Source organism: Pongo abelii, chromosome 6 (genome assembly GCF_028885655.2).
Source record: "Pongo abelii isolate AG06213 chromosome 6, NHGRI_mPonAbe1-v2.0_pri, whole genome shotgun sequence".
NCBI lineage: Eukaryota > Metazoa > Chordata > Mammalia > Primates > Hominidae > Pongo > Pongo abelii.
Genome location: NC_071991.2, coordinates 141,612,655 through 141,624,510, shown reverse-complemented (window position 1 = coordinate 141,624,510; position 11,856 = coordinate 141,612,655). Strand labels below are relative to the sequence as shown.

The 11,856-nt window shown below is 39.2% G+C and overlaps 1 protein-coding gene across 1 annotated transcript; it reads right to left on the bottom strand.

The window, feature by feature from the left end:
* Window positions 1-10,099: 10,099 nt before the first annotated feature.
* Window positions 10,100-11,032, bottom strand: LOC100435154 (olfactory receptor 2A25). Its single transcript, XM_002818610.4, is given in 1 exon segment — window positions 10,100-11,032. A coding segment is annotated over 1 exon segment (933 nt).
* Window positions 11,033-11,856: the final 824 nt, after the last annotated feature.

The following is an 11,856-nucleotide window of genomic DNA, read 5'->3' as shown; positions in this document are numbered from 1 at the left end:
TTCCTGATCTTAAGAAAAAGCATTCTATCTTTCACCATTAAGTACAATGTTAGCTGTGAGCTTTTTCATCTATGCCTTTTGACAGGTTAAGAAAGTACTCTTCATTTTTATTTTGTTGAGTGTTTTTATTATTATTAGATTTGTCAAATGCTTTAATTTGGCTATTAAAATGATCATGTTGTTTTTCTCATTTATGTAATTAATGTGGTAGATTTTATTGATTCGATATTTGGATATGAAAGCAACCTCAGATTCTAGGGATGAATCCAGTTTGGTCATAATATGTAAAACCTTTGACATGCAATTTAAACTTGTTTGCTAGTATTACATATTGTTCAGGATTTGGGCATGTATATAAAAAGGGGTACTGTTCTTTAGTTTTCTTTTTTGTAATATCTTTTTCTTGGTTTTGGTATGAGTATAATATTGGCCTCAGAAGATGAACTGAGAAGTATTCCATTCTCTATTTAGAAGGCTTCGTGAAGGATTTAGTGTTAATTTTTCTTTAAACCTTTGGTAGGATTCATCAGGGAAGCCACACAGTTCTGGGATTTTCTTTTTAAAAAGTTTTAAAATTATCAATGCAATTTCTTTACTTTTATAGTTCTATTTACATTTTATTTCCTCTTGAGTCAGTTATTACACTTGTATCTTTCTAAGAATTTGTTCTTTTCATCTAGATTATCTACTTTGTTGGCATACAATTGCTCATATTTCTTATAAACATTTTATTTCCATAAAGGAACTGGTAATGTCCCCTTTTTCTTTCCTGATTTTAGTAATTTGAGTCCTCTCTTGTTTCTTCTTGTGTCCCAATTCTTACCTAACTACAAATACAAACTCTACTCTAAAACACAAAACTAAGAACTGAAATGGTTGGACACACATGCCTCTTTACACTGGCACAATCTCTTTCTGCCACTTCACTCATTAATTAACTTATGAAACATTTGCCAAGTCCTGAACATTAATTTACCAAAGAATTTTTTCTTTCACAAAATTCAGTGCTTTCTCAAGCAAGCTAAAGCTGCCAAATCAATCCGATATGAGCTTAAGCTTCTAATGAGTGTGTCTTAGAAGTAATTGTGTCCTTAGTAAATTCAGTCACTAATTTTCATGCAATAACTATAGAGAATATAGATTGGTAACAGCCAGATTACCAGCCCTAAAAACGTCAGAAAATCAAGAAGTGAGATAGAAGAAAATAACTGTAAGGAATTTGGAGTAGTATCAGTCTTTCCCTCCCACCATAAATATAAAACTAAATGAAATATATGGAACAACCATTTTCAGTTGCAGGAAAGTAGATAGTACAGTCATGTGATCCTTGTGAGAAGGGAAATATGACACAAGCCTCACATTCAAATAGACTTCCTCCCAGGAGTCATTTTCCAAGCAGCAACTAGCAAAATGGAGTCCAAGGAGAAAGCTGAAGTTTCCTTGGGTACAAGTAACAGGGAAGTTGAGGGCCAATGTGGAAATTGAGATTTCAGGGTAGGGCACTGCAGAAGAATATGTACAAAAGGAACTTCCAAAGTATGCATAGGTGTTTCTCCTAAGCGAGGCTGAATCCAAAAATGCAAGATTCCTGGAGGCATAGCAAAGGATGGTTTCTGTGGGACTGACTGCTGAGAAGTGCTGAACAGTACTGAAAAGTGATTTTAGAAATTGCAAAGTGCTGGGGATGTTGGAGTTACAATCTACCAGGGTTGAGAGATTTTGTTAAAGACCACATTATAGAAAGAAAAATTATGCCCTACAAATAAGAGTAGATCTGCCACAATCATAATTATGAAAAAAAAATACCAAAAATCTTTAGAGGAAAATTACATAACAGAAAGCCTCTACAACTTTTCATTGAAAACTTGAAAAAAAAGAAAAAAAACTGATCAATAATCAAGAGATAATGTAGTCACTGGGAGACTGCCAAACATAACACAGATACCAAAGCTCTGAATAAAGGCTTCAAAGTAACAATAATTCATATTTTGAAGAAAATGGAGGCAGAGATATAAAAAATTGAAAAAATTGTCATATTCCATAAATAAATATAATCTATAGAAATAATCAAATATTCATTCTAAAACAACAAACTGTAATATCTGAAATTAAGAAATATTGGATAATTTAACTGATTATCCTGATTCATTAGAAGATGATTAAAGTCAAGTAAAGATAAATAGAAAACATGCAGATAAATGCATAAAAGCAAAATAACAAATATGGAGCAGATTATGTAGGTTGATGTTAAAAGTCGATCATAGGCCAGGCGCGGTGGCTCACACCTGTAATCCCAGCACTTTGGGAGGCGGAGGCGGGTGGATCACGAGGTCAGGAGATCGAGACCATCCTGGCTAACACGGTGAAACCCCATCTCTACTAAAAATACAAAGTATTAGCCTGGTGTGGTGGCGGGCGCCTATAGTCCCAGCTACTCAGGAGGCTGAGGCAGGAGAATGGCGTGAACCTGGGAGGCGGAGCTTGCAGTGAGCCGAGATCTCGCCACTGCACTCCAGCCTGGGCGACAGAGTGAGACTCCATCTCAAAAAAAAAAAAAAAAAAGTCATCATATTCCCAAGAGGAAGAGAAAATAAAGTGGGCCCAAATCACATTTTGTCTGAGCATTTCTAATATATAAAGTCAACCCTTCCATGAATTTAGAAAGTTTAACAATTCACGGCAGGATAAATGAAAAGAAAATATAACATAGGCATATCATGGTCATATCACAGCCTCACTTAAGAAAACCGAGGACACAAAAAAAATCATCGTGTTCAGGAGCATAAAACACAACCACTCATTACCATTGGGAGCGTTTCTTCAGCCAGAAAAAATCTCCTTTCATGTCTCCTGAAGTGCATGAACATTCTCAGGTGTTTCTTTTTTTCCTTCTTCTCTGATAACATCTTTCTTTCATCTGAAATTTGAATTATATCTTCTGGATGTAGAATTCTAGGTTGGCAGTTAATTCTTTCAACAATTTAAATAATATTTTATTTTCCTCTGAATTCCTTAGCTTCAATCAAATGTCAGTCACAACTCTTATTATTGATTCCTGGTAGCAATGGGTAGAGGTTCCAGTTTTTATGAACGCATTCTTACTCTAACATAACACCTTACATAGGTGAAGGGTTTATAGAATATGACCTCTGGAGTCATTTTAATCTGTGATTTGGGGGATTGACAAATACCCTAAAAGCAGGTATAGCCTTCCGTTTTCCTAACTGGTTTTTCTGCTAGTTGCTAGCTTGTGTTCTCATAATTGTCCATTTATTTTCTGTCTAATCTTTGTCGTCTTGAGAATTTTATTTACTCTCCTGCAAACACAGCTCTGCATTTAAAGTGATGTTGGTTTGCTTAACATTCTACCAAGCATTTTTAGGTGTCTTGTCGTAAGATGATTTTCTATTCCTGGAATCAGAAATGAGAAATGCAAAAACTAAATAATCACAGAAGGGAGCCATGTTATTCTCTTTTGAAAATAAGTTACATGCTACAAACAGAGCCACACTGTAATTATTCAAACTTGGAGTTTTCCAATGGGCTTAAGATAATTACAGCAAATATGCAAGCACAAAGAGGCAATCTATACCCAGATTTTCACAGCCAGAATTTTTTTTCTTTTCTTTTCAATCCAAAGCAACACAGTGCCCATGAAAGTCACCTATTGTCTAAGAGAAAGATTTCTAAGCCAGGTGCATGCAATGACTCACGCCTGTGATCTCAGCACTTTGGGAGGCTGAGGCAGGCAGAGAACTTGAGGTCAGGAGTTAGAGACCAACCTGGCCAATATGGTGAAACCACATCTCTACTAAAAATACAAAAAAATCAGCCAAGCATGGTGGCGCACACCTGTAGTCCCAGCTGCTTGGGAGATTGAGGCAGAAGAATCGCTTGAACCGTGGAGGTGGAGGTTGCAGTGAGCCGAGATCACACCACTGCACTCCAGCCTGGGTGACAGAGGGAGACTATGTCTCAAAAACAAAAAGTAAATAAAGATTTCTAAATTCATTATACTTAGTTAACAAATGAAATTCTAGTTCTTTGGACTTATTCCTTGTAACAGACACATCTTGCTCACCAACTCAGATCTTTCAGCTTCAGTTTTCTGGAACCCTTGTCCACTTGTCCCATCTTAGCCACCACTGTGAGCTACTCTGTGCTCTAATCAAATCTACTTTACACAAGAATAACCCAAGAGTGCTTCTTCTCCTGCCACATTACATTCCTCTTGCTTTCTGATCTGAGGCTTTTCTTTTACCCCTGAGCACAAGTCAGTGTAGAATATTTGGTGGCCGTGATGCATGTACAATTTCTAATGTGGGATAATTAACACCCCATGGAGTGAGGCACACGTTTGACCAACAGGAGGCAGTGGCAAGCAATTAAATTACTCACTCTGATTGCTCCCAAATGGACCCATTCTAAGACCAGTATTTCACAAGGTCTCTCAGAAAACAATCCCATGAAATAGAGGAATCAGTTATTTTTGACACCAAGCAGTGGCAGCTTTAGCAAGGCACCTTTGAGCTTTCTCCCCCTATTCTCTTGCCTCACATCTGTTTTCCTTCTTTTTTTTTTTTTTTTTTTTTTTTTTGAGATGAGTTTTGCACTTGTTGCCCAGGCTGGAGTGCAATGGCACAATCTCGGCTCACTGCAACCTCCGCCTCCTGGGTTCAAGCAATTCTCCTGCCTCCGCCTCTGGAGTAGCTGGGACTACAGGCACATACCACCATGCCCATCTATTTTTATATTTTTAGTAGAGACGGGGTTTCACCATGTTGGTCAGGCTGGACTCGAACTCCTGACATCAGGTTATCCACCCGCCTCGGCCTCCCAAAGTGCTGGGATTACAAGCGTGAGCCACCACGCCCAACCCCATCATTCTTAATTAAATGATGTTGTATAAGCTTTTACATCAGGTTTTATTTTTGGGGAACCCAGGTTAATAGAACCACTAAAGTTTCTGAAAGCAAGTAGTAGGGTGAACTCAGTCTAACATGCAAGGGCCACTTTGGAGTGCTGGAGAGTCAGCTTCTCTGGTCCCAGTGAAGTGAAGGGGAAAAGGAAGATAGGTAGGTAAAATAAGTGGTCACATACATATATATGTTGGCTTTCCCACTGTTGTCTTAAATCACAGTTATTGCGTATAATAAGAAAATAAATCTTAGAGGAAATATTACCCTGCAATCCCCATTCACATCTTTGGCAGGGGTTATTAGGTGGGACAGCTTCATAAAGCATCAAAGAAGGGTGAGCTAGGAGAAGTGAGTGCTGAAGAACTATTTGGGTTAAATGGAAGAGCCTGGGGCAGCTTTCCTGGCTCCTGGCTGTCTGCCTATTTTCTGGAAGGAATTCAGATGATTCCACGTGCGTCTAGGTATGGTAGATGCAAATATCAGAAAAGTAAAGATAGTGCTTTCACAGGAAAACATCATGGTGCAAGAGAAGAAACTTCGTACAAGAGGGCTTTGGGGTCATCCAACCAAGTCAGAGGTTCATAGCACCAGCAAGGAGAAAGATAAGGAGGGATGAAACACCAAAGGTCAGAAACTGTATGTATAGAGAGAGCTCATCATTGTATTTACAATATAGAGCTCAGTGCGAGGCACACTGTAGGTCATGAGTAAATAATAACAATTCTATAGGCTGACTTTCAAGAGTTCAAGAGTTCAATCCCAAGCAGATGAAAGTTTAGAGGTTTTTTTTTTTTTTTTTGAGACGGAGTCTTGCTCTGTCGCCCAGGCTGGAGTGCAGTGGCGCGATCTTGGCTCACTGCAAGCTCCGCCTCCTGGGTTCACACCATTCTCCTGCCTCAGCCTCCAGAATAGCTGGGACTACAGGCGCCCGCCGCCTTGCCTGGCTAATTTTTTGTATTTTTAGCAGAGACAGGGTTTCACCGTGTTAGCCAGGATGGTCTCGATCTCCTGACCTCCTAATCCCCCCACCTCGGCCTCCCAAAGTGCTGGGATTACAGGCCTGAGCCAGTGTGCCTGGCCGAAAGTCTAGAGTTTTTATAACCCAGTATTCCCATGCATATGTAGCCAACAGAAGTGATTATATATGTCTCCAAAAAGGTGCATATAATACCATTCACGGAATAATTATTTGTTACAGCCAAAATTGTAGACAATTCAAATATCCATTATGAATGTGGTGAATAAATTATGAAATATTTGTGCAATGTAATGCTATAAAACAAAGAAAAATAATAAATTATGCTACATACAGCAACCTGGGTGAATCTCACAAAGACAATAATGAGTGAAAGTAGGCAGATAGAAAAGAATGTATACTCTTTATGTATCTATCCAATTTATATAAAGTCCAAGAAAATACAATGCTAATATGTGCTGTTAGAAGTTAGGGTAGTAGGTATCTTGTGGGATGAGGGAAGGTGCAGTAATTGGGAGAGAGCATGATGGTAGCTCCTGGAAGGCCACAATGTTTTATTTCTCCTCCTAGAAAGTGGTTACATAATGTGTTTACTTCATGATCTTTCACTGAATTTAACTTATGATTTATACATTTCTCTGTGTGTCTTCAATTTAAAAAGTTTTTTAAAAAATTATTTGGCTGGGCGCGGTGGCTCACGCCTGTAATCCCAGCACTTTTGGAGGCTGAGGTGGGCAGATCATGAGGTCAGGAGTTCGAGACCAGCCTGGCCAACATGGTGAAATCCCATTTCTACGAAAGATACAAAATGTTAGCTGGGCATGGTGGCTCACCCCTGTAATCCCAGCTACTTGGGAGGCTGAGGCAGGAGAATCATTTGAACCCGGGAGGCGGAAGTTGCAGTGAGCCAAGACCGCGCCATTGCACTCCAACCTGGGTGATAGTGGGAGACTCCGTCTCAAAAAAAAAAAAAAATTCTTCCCTCCATTTATTCTTTATACTTACCAACCACCAAATTATGCTCATTTTACTTTATCATCTCCCAGTGAAATCGCCCCCACTTTATTCTCATGTGTACTTTTCCGTTCAGCCTCTGCCAGCATTTCTTGCTTCAACTGATATGATAGCCTTTATATTACAGTAGCTCTGATATCAGTTTGGTCAGTTCAAATACTCAGTCCTCATAGCTCCAGAAGATCTTTCTAAATTCAGGTCTGATTACTTGGCATTTTCATACTTATAATCTGGCTTCGCATTTCATATAGGACATACTTCAGGGTCATTAGCCTGGAATATGTGTTTCTCCATGCTCGTTCTCTCCAGGCTCACTTGTCATCAGTCCCTGCCTTATATTTTATACCTGGAAAACCCTGAGCTATGTTTGTTTCCCCCGCAGCTTACAAGCTGCTTACTCCCTTTGGGTCTTTGCTTCTTTCACTCATTGGATGGAACACCCCTTCCTGCCACACCATGCCTTTCTCCCAGCCCCTGAGGGCTAACTCTTACTTATGCTTACTTATGATTAACTTTCTGGAGTCCACAGAAGGACAGTGGTAGCAGTAACACTAGATGGACAAGGGCCAGTAAGACTCCTAAAATCCAGGAAGTCAATGCCAGAGTGATGCAGCCTTCCACTCCAGGAAGTCTTACTGAACCACTCCCGTTCTGGGGGAGTTATCCTTCCTCTGGGCTACAATAGCATCCTGTGCAGAGCTCAGTTATTAACTTATTATATAAGTTGATAATTTCCATCATATATCCATTTAATTCTCCCACTACACATGAATAAAGTAATAGGAAATGTGCCCTATTCATCCTTTTGTTTCCAGGACCTAGCACTGGTGTGTGTGTGTGTGTGTGTGTGTAATATATACACACACATATACAAATTTTAGCAATGTTGAATTGTATTTATGCATGTATTTTAAAATGGTCATTACTTTGTCAGAGAACTGAGACTGCAAAGGAAAAGCTCTATGAATCATTTACTTCATTAATTATTTGACATCATGGCATTTTGTATCAGATAAAAAAGCTAAATTTTGCAACATTCCTGCTTCTTTCTGGTAAAATGGGAAATCTGATATTTTGTTATTGCATTTATAAGTTGGTGTTCTAGTTCTTTAAGGACATAATAAGTATATGAAGTGGATAATATTAATGAATACTACTTACTGTGTTATTATGAGTTATAGATCGTGCTAAACATTTTCATGTATTTCCTCTAATCTTCCCAACAAATCTGTGAGCTTGGCATTACTGACCTCATTTTATACATAATAATTTCTGAAGAATTTAAGTAAATTACAAGTTTCCACATCTAGCAACTGGCAGAACTTTGTAAAGTCCCGGGTCTAGCTGAACCCAAAGTACATGTGTTTTTACTCCCCCTTTTTTTTTAGTTATGTGATCATGTCTGCGATAACAGATGTCCTAACAAAAGGGATGCTTTGTGAGAGAAAAATCCATGTATTTTCCTCATCTACATACTTTTTCACAGAAAGCATATTTTTAACAAAGTTGAATATTTCCCTTTTACACAGTTTGCATATTTAGGCTTAATGAAGTTATACTTAATTTGAGAGAAAAGTTGAGAAACAGAAGTATCTTTATACATCTTTTCCTAATACTTCTTCACTATTATTTTCTATCACTTTATAACTAAGTGGAAGAGTTTCATGTTTGAATAAAAAGGTTATTAAAATTACTTCAAATACCTTAATTTAAAATTAAATTATTCCTGATAATTTCCAGCTCTAATAATATTGGTCAACTAGCCACAACAGTTACAGTCTGTTCTTACTTTTCAGGATTATCTCCTCTGAGTTTTAATCATTTTCGATAGAAGACAATTGACCAAACCCATGAGAGAAAACATACAGTTCTTCCATGAGCTCTGTTATTCCCATTGTGCTCTCTTCCGCTCAGCTCTACATCCCATGGCTTTCCCCTGCACTCCACAAGCAGAGAAAAAGGAACAGAGAAGGCTCCAATATGTCTATATATTTACTAGCATGACAACTGCCCAGGTTTTCTTGTTAGTTGCATTACAGTTATATTCTCCATTCTCTTTCCTGTGAAGACGTGGCTCATGCTCTTTCTACTCTACTTGGATTATACCTTAGAAAATGTCACCACCAGAGAAACATGTGCAAATATTTTATATGTAGACCTATTTTTAAATATGGCATTTTTTTTTTTTTTTTTGAGATGGAGTCTTGCTCCGTCACCCAGGCTGGAGGGCAGTGGCACGATCTTGGCTCACTGCAACATCCATCTCCTGGTTTCAAGCGATTACCCTGACTCAGCCTCCCAAGTAGCTAGGATTACAGGTCTGTGCCTCCATGCCTGGCTAATTTTTGTGTTTTTAGTAGAGACGGGGTTTCACCATGTTGGCCAGGATAGTCTCAATCTCCTGACCTCATGATCTCCTTGCCTTGGCCTCCCAAAGTGCTGGGATTACAGGCATGAGACACTACGCCTGGTCTAAATATGGCACTTTCTTTCTTTCTTTTTTTTTTTTTTTGAGACGGAGTCTCGCTGTGTCCCCCAGGTTGGAATGCAGTGGCGTGATCTCAGCTCACTGCAAGCTCCGCCTCTCCTGGGTTCACACCATTCTCCTGCCTCAGCCTCCCGAGTAGCTGGGACTACAGGTGCCCGCCACCGCGCCCGGCTAATTTTTTGTATTTTTAGTAGAAATGGGGTTTCACCGTGTTAGCCAAGATGGTCTCGATTTCCTGACCTCGTGATCCGCCGGCCTCGGCCTCCCAAAGTGCTGGGATTACAGGCGTGAGCCACCGTGCCCGGCTGGCACTTTCTAAATTAAGAATAATTAAATAATGACTTTGTTATCAGTCTCTCCTAACTCCTATATCCTTATTCTACAAAAATTCACCTTCAAGTCCTATTTACAGAACAAAAAGATACACATTTATTTCCAACTTTCAGAATATTTCACATAATTATATTAAAAGTGTGTACACTATATAGCTAGTATAAACATATTTTTATTAATTGTGCAGCTCCGACCTTCAATGCTGGAGAGAGGAAAGCAGAATGGGCTTTCTCGGGAGGTAGTCATAGGAAAATTTCAAGAAGATGGAAACGGTTCCCTAGAGTGTGATTATGTATCCTGAGTAGGTATGGGTTCACATGTAATCTCAAAGCCCTTTAAAGCCAGCTATTTTATGATTCTTTCAGGCTTTCATGAAGTTCTCTCCTTTTCAAGCACCCTCTTTAGAGCACCTTGGACTTCCTTGTTCCTAAGACTATAAATTAGGGGATTAAACATGGGATTGAAGAGGCTGTGAAACAGCAGGAGATATTTCTTCTGCTCTTTGGGGCTCTCATATTGGGGCTCAACATATGTGATGATGGCTGTACCATAAAAGAGTCCAACCACACAGAGATGGGAGAAGCAGATGGAGAAGGCTTTCTGGCGCCCCTCTCCTGACTGGATCTTTAGAATGGCACATAGAATATGAACATAAGATATTACAATGGAAAAGAAGGGTCCCACCAGCACAGACACTGCCCCTGCCAAAACCATTACCTCATTAATGTGGGTATCTGCACAGGCAAGTTTGAGAACAGCCATAATTTCACAGAAAAAGTGATTAAGTTTCTGAGGTCCACAGAAGGACAGTGGTAGCAGTAACACTAGATGGACAAGGGCCAATAAGACTCCTAAAATCCAGGAAGTCAATGCCAAAGTGATGCAGGCTCTCCAGGTCATGATGACGGAATATCAGAGAGGGTGGCAGATGGCCACGTACCGATCATAGGACATCACCACCAGGAGGAGACATTCTGTATGTGCAAAACTCAAAAACAGAAACATCTGGGTCATGCAGCCAGCAAAGGAGATGGACTTGGCTGGATGCAGGAGGTTCACCAGCATCTGGGGCACCGTGTTGCAAGCATAGGCGATGTCGACGACTGCCAGGTGTGAGAGGAAGAAGTACATGGGGGTGTGGAGTCTGAAGTCCAGTGAGATGAGCCCTAAGATGGTCCCATTCCCCAGCAGGGTGAAGATGTAGAACAGGGAGAAGAGCCCAAAGAGGAGCATCTGAATCCTTGGGTCAATGGGAAATCCCAATAGGTGGAACTCTGTGATGGAAGTCTGATTTCCCCCCATTTCCCTGTAGAAGAAACAAGTAGCTCACCAAGTCTGAATGTCTAAGGCAAATGTTTAAGCATGCTGCAACTGTACGTATTATTGTTTGAGTATTTTCTAAGAAAACACCTTCAATTATATTTTGATCTTAGTCACTTACTAAGAGAAAATTATGCATTACAAATGAAGCACAAGGAAATTTTGTCATCTATGATAAATTCAATGTTAGTATGATATTATAGTATTCATTACATCTTATTTTCAAATCTACTTTCATCACAGTTCAAAATATGTTAATACTTAAATTGCCTTCATAGCATGGGCTCTTCCCTCAGTTTGTGATGATTATATCAGATGCTTGCCCTCTGTATTCCTTCATTGCAGGGTACTTATATCCATGCACGTGGAAGTGTGCTGGTGTCTATGTCTATATATAAGGATAGAAAGAGGGATGACGACCATGTCAATGATCCTGCTATCAGGTCTTCTCACCAATTTGTGCCTTTGTTATATGAATTATTTGTTAAACTTGTGATTTTTTACTGATTGCATAATCTTGAATTAAGTTAAGAGAATGGCAGTTTGCCCTAACTTTGGCTGGATTTAAACAGAGATCTTTGTGTCTTGACTTTTGTACCCATAAAGGGTCTACTCTGTTTGTGTTGTCTTATGATCAGAATGTAGTTACCTGTCACCTTTCTTAGACTACAGTAATCTATTGTATATTTCATTGTACATTTCATCATACAGTAATCTACTGTATATATAGTACACCTCTTATACTATAAATGTGTATTTATATTATTTATTTGTATATATATTTTTCTGCTTTTTGCAAATTTATT